Below are 15724 nucleotides of genomic sequence, written 5' to 3' on the forward strand. Positions count from 1 at the left end.
GTGTTTTCTTGATCAGGATAACATGGCAGATTCAGCTGTGACGTTACAGTATGTATATAATTAATTAGAACCAGAAATGCTCCTAAAGTGCCAAACATGATGTAACAATTAAGTTAAACTCTGATACTATTTACCATGAACTTAAATAATATCTACCTGATGTATGCCTACGTTTTAAAATTTTTATAGGACTCCCATTATATTAAATCATAACTGCTTTTACTAGGTAATATTAAGACTTCGGTTCTAAAGATTGCGTGCGAAGCCGCGGGTAGCAGCTAGTACCTTATAAAAGTCAATGCAAAGAAACCACTTTATTCTCAGTTGTCCTAAAACTGGTGATAATAAAAGATCCAAAGAAGTAATAAAGTTAATCTAAGTGTTTAATATCAATCTAAAAATCATATTTTTCTACTTCCTTTTCATTTAATTTTCATTATTTAGGCTCGATCGGGTCTTTTAGTACTTGGGGGTTAAATGGTTGACAATTCTCAAGAAAGAGCTGTTTTAAATTTGGTGTCATAAAAATTATTAATTAGGGATTGGTGTCAGGATCAACACAATTTACCTTGGTATTTCAGCAAGATTTTCAAATCCTTATTTGTACTGTTTAATAAATACAATTAACTTACATTGATTAATAAATAAGTCACAGTGGTCACACACTAAGATGATGCATATGTACAAAGCTGATAAGAAACTAAGTTTTATTTGTATAAACACTACATCAGAATACACAACCAACAAATACAATTAAACACCCATAACAATATTTATAGTATAATGTAATTTATAATAAAACTTAAATTTCCAGTAATGAAATTAGATTCTTTGAGTACAGAAAAACCTCATTAAGACATCCATATTTTTTTGGACCAAGGTAAGTTATATTGTACTATTAGTCAAGTATTTGTGACTTTTTATATGTAAATGTACACCATTTAGGTGAGTTTTGCATTATGTTCATCATTGGGTGCTTAACCCTTTGCACGCCAGCCTATTTTCCAAAAGTACTACCCAGAAACGCCAAGGGCATTTTCAGCAGTTTTGCAAGCTTTCACAAAATGTATCATATAACTTTTTTATTTTTGAACAGATATTGATGATTTCTTTACCATTATTTTGCTTACGAAAAGCTTTTGTTCAGTTGGTAAATTGTAGTTGCATAAAAGTAATTTAAACTTATACAAAAATAAAAAATTTAGAAAAAAAATTTAAAATGTTCAAAAAAGTTTTTTTTAGCACAAATAAGTGGTTTCAAAAAAATATTTTTGCTGATTTCCTGTTATATCCTAGTCAATTATATTACCCCTTAACCTAATTACAAAATTTCAAAAGCCTATCTTATATAGAAATCCAGTTGTGATTTTTTTCACTAAATGTGACACGGGCACAGTTTTTGTAAGTTGCATGGATGTTGTATGTAATGTTACACTATATTCACAAATCAATATGTGACACTATACTAAAATAAATCGGTACTTTGGGATTATACTGACCACACCAGTATGAAGAACACAAAAATATCAATTTATAGAAACAAACATGATACAACGAAAAAACAACTCTTTAATTACAAAATTACAAACTTACAACGCAATTTGTTAATGGGGTCAGATTCCGTTATATGCCCCCAACGCTTAAACTTTTTTCAATAAACTTAGAACGTTATAAAACGATGTAGTTGAGTAACAGAACTAACATTCCATCATTCAACAAGCATTTCCAGGTATTGTGATCGGCATTGTTGTCGCTGTTATCTTATCTTTCTCGAGAATCCCGATTACGGCAGGCCGCACGGCATGATTATTTAAGTTTTTTGCACGGTACATAATTGCCTTTCCATTACAATTCAATTTATATTTCTGATCAGCCCCTCTAGAATTTGATATTTTACTGATAGGTACTATCTCGAGGGATGTTTTTCTTTCGTTGACATCAGCGCGGGCTTCGGCAGCACCTTCGATCGGAGGCACTCGCATTTTGGGTAGCGGAGTGTGATCAAGAATAAAAACAAGTTTTGTGTGTTTTTTTCAATAAAGAGTTTAGATTTTGTTTGGTAATGTTTGTTTTTGTTGAATTTTTGTGTTTGGAGAAATCTAGGGGTAAAACACGGAAGTACAACAAAGCGACGCACCAGCTGAACGGGCGGCGAGACTCTGCAATCACGTTATCTACTAGACCGCTCGACTTTGACCTCTGTCTGAGGATGGGGAGGGGTTTGCGATAAGACAATTCCTGTTTTATATTGACGAAATATTGTTCTACGCTAATCTAGTAATCAGTAGAAGCAAAATGTCAAATAACGATTCATGTCTGGGTGTGGTCGGTATAATTCCAAAGTACCAATAAGGTACGAGTGTGGTCGGTATAATCCCAAAGTACCAATAAATCTAATAAAAGGGGCATAATAAAAACGCCCTAGCAACAAAAGTAATGAGAGAAATACAAACGTAAACAACGCACAGCAACACGAACGTAAACTCACTCTCGACCAAACAATCCAACAGCTGCGAAGCTCAAATACGACCAAACAAACAGTTCATAAAGGAATAAACAATTTTGTGGTTACAAAGCAACTAATCGACTATCGATTAGTCAAAATTTCGCGGCAATCAGATGAACTATAAGAAAATTACAGGCGAAAAATGTGACGTACCTATATTACGGCCGTTGGAGATTTTCAGTTGAGTAGCCGACGGCCGTAATATAGGTACGTTGGCGTGCAAAGGGTTAAGAATTATAAAAATAAGTGTTCCTACAAGTTAGAATCAACAGTATTTTTTAATTTCTAAAACAATTGGTGAGAATGAATAGGAAAAGACAAAGCAAGCAAAATATAGAGAAAGTGATAAATATCAACAAGGGAAAATAATGTAATGGCCAAACAATTCATTTAAATTGAGAGGCAATACAGAACATACAATTCACAAATATATAAAGCATCGCTTAAATTCCTATTTTCTTCTCTATACACGTAGTATGCTTAATTTTGTTATAATACAATTTAGAAAGTTCTAGATGGAAATGTAGTAACCAAAGTAGACAGAAACTTAATATTCTGCTCAATTTTATATGAATGACAGTTTGCTTGCTTTGCTGATGACTATTGTGTTTTTGTCTCGATATAAATGTATTGTATATACAGAAACATGCACAATAACAATATGTGAGAATTTCCATTTTAAAATTAACAGTTATTTTTATAGTGGTGAGTTAACAGTTTTTTTCTGTAGCTTGATACTTGCACATTTACTAGATACAATACTTTACAAAACTGAAACCTGTTATGATATAATCAATATTTTTGGTCTCTGTATTATACAGTAGGTTGTTTTTTTAACCCAGACACTCTTTAACATGGGCAACTTTAAATGTATTTAATTCAAGAATAATTAGGTTTTATGTCAAGTATTGTTTGTTTCACTATATTATAAAAAACTTTAATTTTATGGTATTCCAGAATAATGAAATTTCACTATACAGTACTTTATTTGACTAAAAAAAAAAAAAAATAAAAACAGTTGTTACAAATGCACTGATGACATATAATCTACTTTAGTGCTTATGAATAAAATATTAGCAGCTGTTCTTATTTAAGAGGAAAAGAATTTGAGGTAATACAACTTCTTTGCAAAGTTAATAAATTAAACTACTACTATATATTATATAAGGCCACAAGACTAGTTAGGAAAAATCCATAACACAAATCTTGTAATGTTTATTCTATACAAAAATATTGTTTCAACCTCCATTTAGATACAAAATATATTTAAGTTTGTTAATTCTTATTTGTAATATACTAATATAAAAAATTGCCAGGACTGATGAAGATGTTTACCAACGTAAGGTTCACTACTAGGAGTAATGAATCCCTTAGATAAAAATTAAAATAAAGCAATAGAAAAAACATATAAATATTAGCTTTTTAGCTTTTTTGTAAAGGACCGTTAGTACAGCCTTAATGGCCAAAGTGATTTAGCAATGCAATAGCTTGTGCTCTTGCATTTTGTTAACAAAATAGAATTGATGACTGCTAATTGGTTAACCTATCAATAAAACACAACCACTGAGACAAGGAATGAAAATAGTTGTCTGTAACTTACATTGTCTGATAATAGGAGCAGAGGACTGGATAATATGACAGCAAGATTATGGCTAAGGGAGAAGGGTTAATATTTAATTAAGGAGCAATTAGGGAGTGGGATGCCTTTTTTAGTGATTTTGTACCAATTTAAGCAATAATTATCAAAAATATAGAGTAAATGAAAGGAAATAAAATTACACTAACAAAACAGAATATTTAATATTTTTTACGCTATTATGATATTTAGCTTCAACATGAAAATATCAAAAACAGCATTAGTACTTGCAATATTTTACAATAATTCTGTGTATCTTCTGAAGTAGCAAGCAATTGTATTTATGGTACAAATGCTTCTCCTCAACACAAATACTTGATCTCAAACCCCAGGTGGACAGTCCTATTTCCCTTAGCTTCTGACCTTACTTACAGAAAAACTCATTATTCATTAGAGTTACAGAAACATAACATCACACTTATTATTGGTATCAAATAATTTTACTATGCTCATGCTTTCAATTCACTTTCTTGTATTTTTAATAGGAATCAAATCAATCAAGAATTTTATTGCCATTGACAACTTTAGATTGAATAGGCAAAGTCAACTTATTAAATAAAGATGCTCTACTCTTATGGTTTTAAATTGTTTTGACGCTATAAGTGTTCAAGAGTTATAAGAACTTAAAGATAATGTTGTATTATATACTGATGATTTCATAATTTGTTCAATGATGACACCAACTAGGAAAATGCAGAATTATAGCAGTAGGATTATTACATGAAGAGGAAAGGGTCTGAAAATTGGTTTAACTGATGTCATAATTTACAAACAATCTCAAAGGTGCAGGTTTGAGAATCAATTGTATTTAAACATGAACAAATAGTCTTACAATGTAATTTTGGTGGTGTAATTGTGTGTACACAACATTAGAACATATTAACTTGTGTTGCAGAAAATGATTTTGTCACTCACAGGAAAATTATTTACTCAGGTGATGAAGATGGTATATCTCTAAACAACCTCTTAAAAATATTTAAAAAGAAATAAATTATATTATGGTAGATAGCACCTATCCTTGTCATGGACTTAATTTGTTGTTCTGAAACTAAATTATTATTGTCAAGGCATATCAGTAACTACGGTGAGCTATATATCTCTGCTTTCAACTATTATGTCATTTAATTCACTCAAACACAAAAATTATATTACAATATAAAGGTTATATCAAATGTTATCACAGCTCTTTAATAATTTAAATATTTACTCAATATATTACCAAGATTAACAATGGGTATTATAAAATTAATAATAACTAAACAAATGTGTAATGATTTCTAAGAAATCTAATACACTGTATGAAGGCACAGACGAAAGTCTATGAAAGTATGGCCTGAGTTACACTTGCATTAGTGCATTAGGCTCATAAAGTAATACACAGACATGTTTTCTTTGGAAGTGGTACCCAATGAATTATTTGCATGCATTGTAAAAACAAAAATGTTATATTTAAAAAACTATATACCGATTTTAAAAATTGTACATAACTTCTTCAGCAACCTACCTAGAATGCTGAATAAACTATAGAAAATTTTATTTTAAATCTACTATATCCATAACACTGAACCATTAGACCAATATGCTACTTGTATTTGTTATTCTTTAAATCATTACATGTTATAAAATATCAATACACAAAAACATGGTGTAATTTAATTAATAATGATGAAGGGAAATAACCAAAGAATTGATCTGTCATAAAGTTTTATTACAGAATGTATGTTCTTCTTAAATAGAAGTACGAGGCATGTTTTTAAAGTAAGTACCGTTTTTAAATTACGCCGCCGCAGCGCTGCAGTTGCCATTTAGCGCATGCACGTAGTGTAGCTACATCAGTTGGGAAGCCACAGACGCCATTACAACGCCGTTTGATCGAGTCTTCGTTTGTTTATTTTAAAATGCTGCCGACTATCGAGAATCCCGCCGACTCTGAAGTGCGTGCTGTGATTAGTTTTCTCTGTGCTAAAGGCTTAAAAGCAATTGACATTCATCGTCAAATCAGTAAAGTTTATGGTAAAAACATTATGAATGAAGGAATGGTGCGAAAATGGGTTAGGGCCTTCAAAGATGGCCGCACAAACGTTCATGATGAGGAACGAAGTGGGTGACCTTCAGTCATTACCGATGATCTCATTCAAAAAGTGGACTGTAAAGTGAAAGAGAACAGATGGTTCACAATTTGGTCCTTAGCTGAAAAATTTCCTGCTGTATCAAGAAGTGCTCTCTACAAAATTGTGTCTGAACGTTTAAATTATCGGAAACTGTGTTCACGGTGGGTACCGAAAATGTTGAATGATGAGCACAAAACCAAACGATTGGGTAGTTCATTGAGCTTTCTCGAGCGTTACAGTAACGTGGGCGATTATTTTTTAAGCCATATCGTTACAGGCGATGAAACGTGGGTAGCCTATGTTACACCAGAATCAAAACAACAGTCAATGGAATGGCGGCATTAAACATCTCCTAGGAAAGTCAAATTCAAGCAAGCAATTTCTGCCCAGAAAATCATGTGCACTGTCTTTTGGGACAGACAGGATGTGTTGTTGGTCAATTTTCTGCCTCGCGGTGAAACGATTAATGCAGCCGCGTACTGTAAAACTTTAAAAAAACTGTGCCGCACAATTCAAAACAAAAGGCTTGGCATGCTGAGTGCAGGCATCGTTTTGCTCCACGATAATGCTCGTCCAAATTCAGCAAATCGAATGCTAGAGCTCATCACTTCATTTGGCTGGGAACAATTGGACCATCCTCCATACAGTCCCAATCTAGCGCCTAGCGACTACCATTTGTTTCTGCACTTTTGACGCATTTGGCAGGGAAGTGTCATTCCAATGATAAAGAAGTAAAAACGTCTGTGCAACAGAGGTTGTCCAGTCAGACGGCAAGCTCCTTTGATGACGGCATACAAGAGCTGGTCCCAAGATACGACAAGTGCCTTAATAATAATGTAGAGAGAATGGAAATTATGTAGAGAAGTAGAGGAAAGAATTCTCTTTCAGGTAAATAAAGTTTTGTTTGAAAAATTTACTTGTTTTTTTTATATCAAAACCGTACTTACTTTAAAAACATGCCTCGTATTTAGTATGATTATGTAAGGTATTTTAACATTGCCAGGAATTTAATTGTAAATAAGCAGGGAGAAGGAAGAAAATTAGATAATAATGGAATGATATAGTAACAAGACTGAACCTTTTCAATAAAACAACTCCCAAATTAGAGGAGTACGGGCAACTCTGATAAATTGCAGTAAGTTTCTTCACCAATTTAAGTTCACACACCTACTAATGGATTGTTCTAAAACACTTTTAAATAGTTGTGTATGATAAAGTAAATAAGAAAGACCATTTTCAACTCGAAAAATATGTATTTTTGAATGCAACCAACAATAAAGAGGTATGAGTTACGTTTCATTTTTGTCATAATTCTAAAAACTGAATGAACAGCATGCATTGGTATATGTGCTACTTATGAAATGTTACAAACCATAATATGATTTAAGAATCTTAAGATCAGGTTTGCATAGTAGAGGGAGGATTTGAAAGCCCAAAAAACTTTTCAAATTGAAAAATGTTTCAAATTTTATTTTTATAAATACCCTATAATATATTCACTTTTATACAACTATGGCATATTTAATCAGAACCAGAAAGATGTGACATTATAGACTGCTGAAAGAAGTTACATACAATTTGTAAAAGGTATGTTCGCAATTCAAGGTATTAAAATGATTTTAACAAGACTTGTGAATTTTAATCTTAACTTGTGCTTGTAACAATAACATCAAGTACAAGTCATACCTAGAAAAAATATATAGAATGTTTTTAAAAAAACCTATATTTAATACTAAGCAACACATTTATATAAAGTGGCTAAAGCTTTTCTGGGTGTTTGACATATTCTGTAAGACTAAAAAAATACCTCTTTCATACATAATCAATTAAGACCAGTAACAGGGCCTTGTGATGGAATCTGCAGAAAAGATGGAGTTGATGGCACTATACGTGGAGAAGGTTCCCCCCACCACACCTACCACTATCAGCTCCCACATATACACCCTCATGTGCAGGGGGATCGTCCTGTCAACAGTACACAATCAATTACAACAGAGATAGTTTGTGTGATCAAATCTGTAGCAAATACGAACTTAACTATATTGTGATTGATTTTTATTCCAATGTCAAATATTTACAAAATTATACCAGTTATCCATGGTATTGCATGCAAATTCCTGCTTACTAACTGGAACATTATAGGCATACCGTTTTTAAATTACATGTCAAACACTCCTTATATAACTGATAGTCTCTGGAAGGTATTCCAACATATTGATCTGTTTTAGAATAAAATTGGCCTTGAACTTTAAGAAGGTATGTATGGGGCCTTGAAGTTGGAGAGTGAAACAGTTTTTATAATAACCAGTGAAATAAATTTAATTTCTCTGCAATATACTATGATATTAGGACTGAATAGCTACAATGATTTCAGTTACATGAACTATTTTAGGTCAATGTGAAGGAATACTAAATTCAAAGTTTGTAGCTATCTTGGTCAAAGCATTAATGGTGTTACATGATGGAGCCCTATGATCCGTTTTCAAATGGGAAAAGGCACATATCACATATATTAGGTACATACTAACATACTATTTCAGATTTTATAGTTAAGAGACATAAGTTAAGCAAAATTGTAACTGGCTTTTATTTTAGGATTGTCACATATAGGAATACTTCTGGTTCAAATTAATTATATTTCTGACACTACAGTTGAGTTTGCCTTTCATAACTGTTCAGGAAAATATATAACTTAGAATCCTACTTTAGTTAAAAAGCATCTACTTCCGGCACTTGTAAATCTGCTTCTAGTGTAAGGATTAGTGTAAAAATCTTGTGCCTATGCCTTATGAAACAATGAGAACACCTCTTCATCTATATTACACTGGATGGTTAATGTGTAAACAAGGCAGACTTCTTTTATAGTCTAGGTGTCTCTGATCTCAAAACAATACAAAGAATTTGTTTTGAACGTCTTTGTCTGCAACTTTTTCTTATTAAACATCCAAAATAAACCATATGGTTTGAATGCATCAGTGATACCATCTAAAGTATAATTGGATAACATTTTAAAATTAGTTTTAGAGTATTTATAGGTGGCATTTTGAGATAAAAATACGTCTATATTTTATATTTATATCTAATAGTGCAGGCGTCAAGACAAATCTAGTAGACAACTTTAAATCGATAACTGAAATTGACCCAAGATAGAAATATATCGTCAGGCACACGAGTTTTGTTGGAGGTTGAAATGGGAGGATCAAAATGGTTAAAAAGTTGAAATGGCTCTATTTCAGGAGGTTAACACTCATTACAGCACACTAATGGGCAAATGAGATTTATTCTAGACAAAAAAAAATCTATATACTTAACATGTAAGCGTTGTTTTAAAAATCATTAATATGAAAAAAAAATGCGGAAATTGTGGGAGGGAGAGGAAATAAATTATAATAAATCCTAATTATATTGTCACTTGCTAATTAGGATTTACTTTAGCAGGAAAAAATCCTGTGTGGTGAAAAACAACCTAATTAATACTACTTAAAATTACCTTTCAGGCCAATCCAAGCTTTTCTGGTCACAAAGTTTCATATAAAAATAGTTAGGCAACACAAATGTAGTGAGAGTGATGGTTGAGCCTCCCACCAAAGCTAGAATCTTGCCAAACTTAGGAATGGTTTCTCCCACCACAACCATGAGCAGGACCATCAGTGAACGTGCCACACACCTCTTCGTGCAGAACTCTGGAAACATTCAATACGGATCCAATAAGAAAAATGTAGTAGTGTGTAGCTTCCTCTTAGTCTCACAATTTTTCCCAAATTAGGAACGGTTTCTCCCATCACTAATGTGAGCAGGACCATCAGTGAACGTGCTATTAGTACAGTCTTATACCTGTGAAAAGTCCAGAAATAAGACTAGGAGCTAAATAATGAGTTAGGAGCTAGATCTTCCCATATCTTTTGTGTCAATTAGATAGCTAAATAGATTCACTAGGGCAGTGCATGTACTGAGGCTTTTCCTAAAGCCAGATTGTCTGTCTAGTAACACATTTTCATCTTTTATACAAGTTTCTATTTGGCACAAGGCATCTTTTTCCAAAATATTAGACATGGCTTGGAGTATCGATATGAGCCGAAACTGATGGACACTTTTAGGGATACTCACCTTTGGATATAGATGAACAATACTAGATGTATAGCTAGTACACAATACAGACTCACAGCTTTTACCATCTGTAGCGACAGATCATCAATACCAACTGCTGTCTTAATATCATTCACTGATACTGATGAAAGTTTAAAGAAAATGCCATGTGCATTTCTTATAGGTTTTGAAATTATTTATTATGGCTTCGTCAACTTTACATAAATTTCCCATTTCTATCAAATATTTATTTATATTATAATCTATTTTTAAATTATGTGGAACACATTCATTGTCTTAGACAAGCCCATAAGTATCTTAGATTTATATTTGAACTTATATTTTCTGCAAAGTAATTCTTTTTTGTAAGCCAAATAGTGGATTTTAATTGGTTTCTTATTATTCTATATTTATTCCTCTTCACTGCTCGCGGTGTTCCAGTACTTTCTTAAGAGTTTATTCTTAAGAATAATTTCTTCAATTATCAAAATAATTTTCTGAGGTGATGTCTTTCTAGTAATTCGTTCCCAAACAATTGGTGCATGTTCATCACAAATTTTATTTTTGAAGATTAGAACTGTTCAATTATATCCATATCTTGGACTTGTTTAATTGTACGCTACACCAAATGTAATACAGCAAATAATAAAATTTATGATCAAGTATAAAAGTATTTGAACAAGTACAGTCACTGCTAGTTCCATGTAAATCTATGCATTCCGATTAATTCAGGCTGTATTGCTATAAACAGTTAAAACTTCTTCAAATCAGTTCAGATATAAACCTAAAATTAACTAAATTAAAATTTGAAAAGTCATTGACTCTAAGAAAATATAGACAAGAATGTTACTAAAAGTCTAAAAACAAATACTTATAAAAGAACAATTAAGACAAACATTTACAAGTCAATTTATTAAATATTTTGGATAGACTTTTAAGAACTTAATTCTGAGAAATCTCTGCAGGTTATAAACTTCTCTACTGTTTTCTCTTTCTTGCACAGCACACTATGGTATATAAGCTTGTGGTCCATTATCTTCATCCCCCTATGGTCTAAGACGCTAGGGGCATCAATGACACTAGTCCTCGATCTCGCCTGTCAAAATGTGATCTAACAAGGAAGAATGCAATGACTCTCATTGATCATTCATACTGTGTTTGTCTCCTTCAAGAGTCAGTGTAGGTATTTACATTTACTACAGCCATTCAGTACAAAATTAATATTTTTCACCTAAAAGGATGACTGAATTGACTTCAACACCCAGATTTACAAAGAGAGAGTGGAACAGAGACAAGAGAGAAGTGTACCACTTGGAGATCTGTACACAATCCAAACCCTTTCCCTTTACTCTCGCAACTACACACAGAGTCTCTAAACCTGGGTTTAATTCATGAGTGAGCGAGTATTTTTAATGGGCAATGTCATCTTTTATGTACAAGGCCACACCCCTCCCGTGTATGACCCTGCCTGTTGACAACAGGTCTCCTTAACAATTTATACCCTCGTGTTATGTAGTACTATAGTCTGAAGTGGTTGGGATGGAGCCACGTCTCAGAAACTGCAAAGAAATCAAACTCACTCACAAGGGAGCTCGTTTCATTGAAACCCCGTGTTCAGTAACCTCATGTTAATGTGCGCGACTTTTAGATGTCTATTGCCGCCCTCATATTATTTCTTATAACTGGAATTCAAACCAGAACAATAACATGTTAACAATTATTCAATTGTACAGAAGTTAATTCAAACCTGTTTCTGAGTTTGGTTATTATTGGTTATTATGGGTATTATTGGTTATTATATGGTTGTTATATGTCAGTTCGTTTTTCCTATTTTTATAGTTCAACTTTTTTTGTGAAAAGATTTATTGTATTTACAAATTTTAAAAGATATTTAAGACACAGTTACTAAAAACATTCTATTGGTATCATGATTTTTGGGTGTTGGCGAAATCCAAACAAGGTCTGCGATGAGGTATCTGGGTGTGATGCTCGATTGCCACATGCAAGACTGGAAATACATCCAGATGGTGTGTGTGACCAGGCAGCAATGGTTGCAACGTCACTCAGCTGGTTGATAATGTACGCAACCCTATAATAAGCCAGAGACGACTCCTTATGACAACCGTAAATGCCACACTTCTGTATGGCGCACAATTGTGGGCAGGTGTCATGAGGACCAAAAGGTGTAGTAAGCGCATGCTGGGAGTCCCCTAAGTGGAGATCAGCACTTAGGGGCACCTGCACGTCTGTATGGTATAGGGAGCGACGGTCATGGTTGTGGTGCAGTCATTGCCCTCGCCGTTGAGACAAATGATCTTTTGTCTTGCCTCCGAGCGGGGGAGAAAAGGAATGTTGGGAACAATGAGGAGAGAAACCATGCAGGTTTGGCACCAAAAGTGGGACGAGAGTACTGATGGTCATTGGACCTTTTGTTTCATCAGAGACCTGAATGCCTGGATAAACTACGGCCATAGGAAGATTAACTTCTACCTGTGTCAGTTCCTGACAGGGAATGGCTACTTTAGGAAGTCACCAGATGGGAAAGGTCGGGTTCTCTGCTGTGTGTGTACTGTGGAAGGGATAATGCTGCGAAGCGAGGGCATGTGGAACGCCATTTCTCCGTTCGTCCATGTTGTCCTTAACGTGACATGACAAGAGGGAAGCCTGACTGATTCTTAGGCTACTGGAAAAGTGGCACGGCTCTACTAGGGCACAAGGCACATGGCCAGGCATGATGCAATCATGAGAAGTTTTATGGCTTGGATCCCCGTGGCCCTTAGGGGATTTAGTTAGTGGGTATTCCCCGTGTTGAACGGGACGAGTACCACACTCTGTGTGTAAATGCATTCCCCCGAAGTAAAAAATCATGACATTTTATTTAATTTTGGGATTACTCACAGGAAGAGATGATCAGTACAACTCATAAAACATATTACTAAAGACACAATGGAGTATTTATTCTGTAGCATATTTTGGTCAAAAGTTGGCGGAAACCAATAGTTAAATAACCTAAAATGAAATATCGTAGTATTATAATATTTTCCTTGAAATTTATATTTTTCATGTTTGTGCACAGCTGTGGATATGCTGTGTACATCAGATCTTCAGCAGTACAATCACTAATCTTTTGTTTGTTCTCTTAGTACAAGAAACTTAGAAATTGCACTTAGTCTTAAAAGGACCTTTGCACTGCTTCCAGAGTTACAGGATATTCTGGAAGGGTAAGGCAGGGAATAAGAGCCGTCTCCTGTCGAGAACCATGAGGAAGGATTTTGGGCATTAATCTCAGTTATGTGTATCACTTGTAAGAAGGGGAGGCCAGCACTGTACCAACCTCTCCAGTCAAAGCGGACAGGGATGGTACTTCCTTATGCTAAGGATGGTAGTTGCCTCGAACACTTACGGAGCCCCACTAACGCCAACAGTCATCTCCCACAGTAGACTAGACATCAATCTACCCTTGCACCTCAGAATCTCAACATTTGCTGTTAGTGATGTGTAGCTCCTGGACATCCATAGGGGTTGTCCAAATTTAAGTGACACATCAGCTTTTGCTGTACCCAGTGTAGGTTTTAACTAAAAGGTATAAACCAGCCAGAAGTGGCTACAATATAAATTTGATCAAATTTTACGAAAATTTCTAACTTACCTGGAATCTATGAAATTTTGAAATATTCTTAAGGAAATGCTCCTTAGATATTTTCAGAAATGTATCTTACCAACAATTTACATCAATAGGTGGGATATGATTTAGCAAGACAACTGACCGTGGGGAATCTGGAATATTTCCTCCACTTGCTGACACACAGGGTTCACAATTATGAAGAATGCGAAGATGAGATGGACAGCCATCAGAATGTTGGCGAATGAGACGATCATCCCTCGACTTAGCGAAATCACGACGTTGGCGTCGATGTTGTCTCCATAGACAAAGTAGCCGCCCACCACCACCGGCAAGTACAAGCCTAACACAACTGCAACAAACGCTCACTATTATTGTTGACCACTAAAACAATTTTTTAACAAGAAATTTTTTCTCATCAATCAAGCCTATTTAACTATGCAATCATTTTTTACATAAAAGTTTTTGTAGGATAGGAAGAGTTTAACTTTATCAGGTTGGAAAGTTATTCCTCTTCTTCTACGAAAAGTCATAATAATAAACACAAATAAATGGGATATTTCATGCCCACTTGGCCCTTTTTAAACGGAGATTCAATTTCAAGTGTCCAGTTTTATCTAATTGCAAATTACAATAAAGAGGTTGCAGACATAAAGAAGTCACACTTTCACTGAGTATTTTACATACTATGTTTTTTTTATATGATACAATACTGTGGCTCTCAACGTGAAAATAGATATGACTATTTTTTAATATCAAAACATCACTTGGTTTTTGCTCAAATCTTTTCCATGCGCAACACAAAATTTAAAATAAATTTCAATTGGTTTTTGGGTTTTATCAACAAAACCTAAACAGAATACATCACACAAATGGTAGGATGTTCTTTTGCAGCACAAAGATTAACATGTTATGGACAACAAAATAGGACGGGGTACAATCCGCAGACATATTGAATGTATAAACAATTTGATGCCACAATGGCGGCTCTAGCACTAGCCACAACCACGACTGGTGTATATGTCTGACAGACTACTTTCTGCATAAACCTAATAGAAGGTAGGATAAAACTTGAAGGTCAGATAACAGTAAACTGTGAACCTTTCTTCTCTTACCTACTCCAAGAATGCATTAGTAAAACAGATATTAGAGATTATTCTGTTTATTTTATTTATGGATGTCTCTAGAAGCTTCATTTAGATTAATCTTACTTGTTTCCTAAAGATCTGTCATAGAGAGTAATCAATATTTTAAGTCTACAATTAGTAATTTTTATATTTTGTCCTATTATAAGTTCGATAAAAGGGTAAATGTAACAGTTCAGCCCAGAAATTGTTTTGTTTCAAAGTTTTTATTAGAAAACAATCTGAAAGGAAATTGTGTTATCAGCACACAGCTCAGATTTAATATGCTACAACAATAATCCAGTATAATCAACATAGTATGTTTGTTGCTCAAACATGATAAAAGTTACAAATAGTATAACTAATATTTTATGATTCGATTTTTAAGGTATAATACATTAAAGTATATTCCATATAATCTAATGCTTGCTTTTATCCTATTTACTTTCACAACTAGATCTATTACATTATTTATTGCATTTATTATTAATTTTCCTGAACTGAAACCAAATTTGTTTAAAAATAAAACTGTTTCCTAGAAATGTTTAATCGATTCAGAAATAGATTTATAAAAATCATCCTCAAAATAAGAAGAATCGGTTGATTGATGTTGATTGTAATTTATTAAGCTCTCACCTT

At 33.7% G+C, this 15724-nt stretch overlaps 1 protein-coding gene across 1 annotated transcript in view; it reads right to left on the minus strand.

Annotated features, from left to right (window-relative positions):
* Positions 1 to 4281: 4281 nt before the first annotated feature.
* LOC124366061 (amino acid transporter AVT1A-like) overlaps positions 4282 to 15724 on the minus strand; it is a 34104-nt gene continuing 22661 nt past the window's right edge. The window contains exons 6-8 of the mRNA XM_046822274.1: positions 14107 to 14313; positions 9744 to 9936; positions 4282 to 8218 (exon numbers count right to left, since the gene is read on the minus strand). Coding sequence (XP_046678230.1) covers positions 8080 to 8218; positions 9744 to 9936; positions 14107 to 14313 — 539 coding nt within the window. The 3' untranslated portion in view covers positions 4282 to 8079. The remainder of the gene's footprint in view (positions 8219 to 9743; positions 9937 to 14106; positions 14314 to 15724) is intronic.

This window comes from Homalodisca vitripennis, chromosome 1 (assembly GCF_021130785.1).
Source record: "Homalodisca vitripennis isolate AUS2020 chromosome 1, UT_GWSS_2.1, whole genome shotgun sequence".
NCBI classification, from domain to species: Eukaryota; Metazoa; Arthropoda; class Insecta; order Hemiptera; family Cicadellidae; genus Homalodisca; species Homalodisca vitripennis.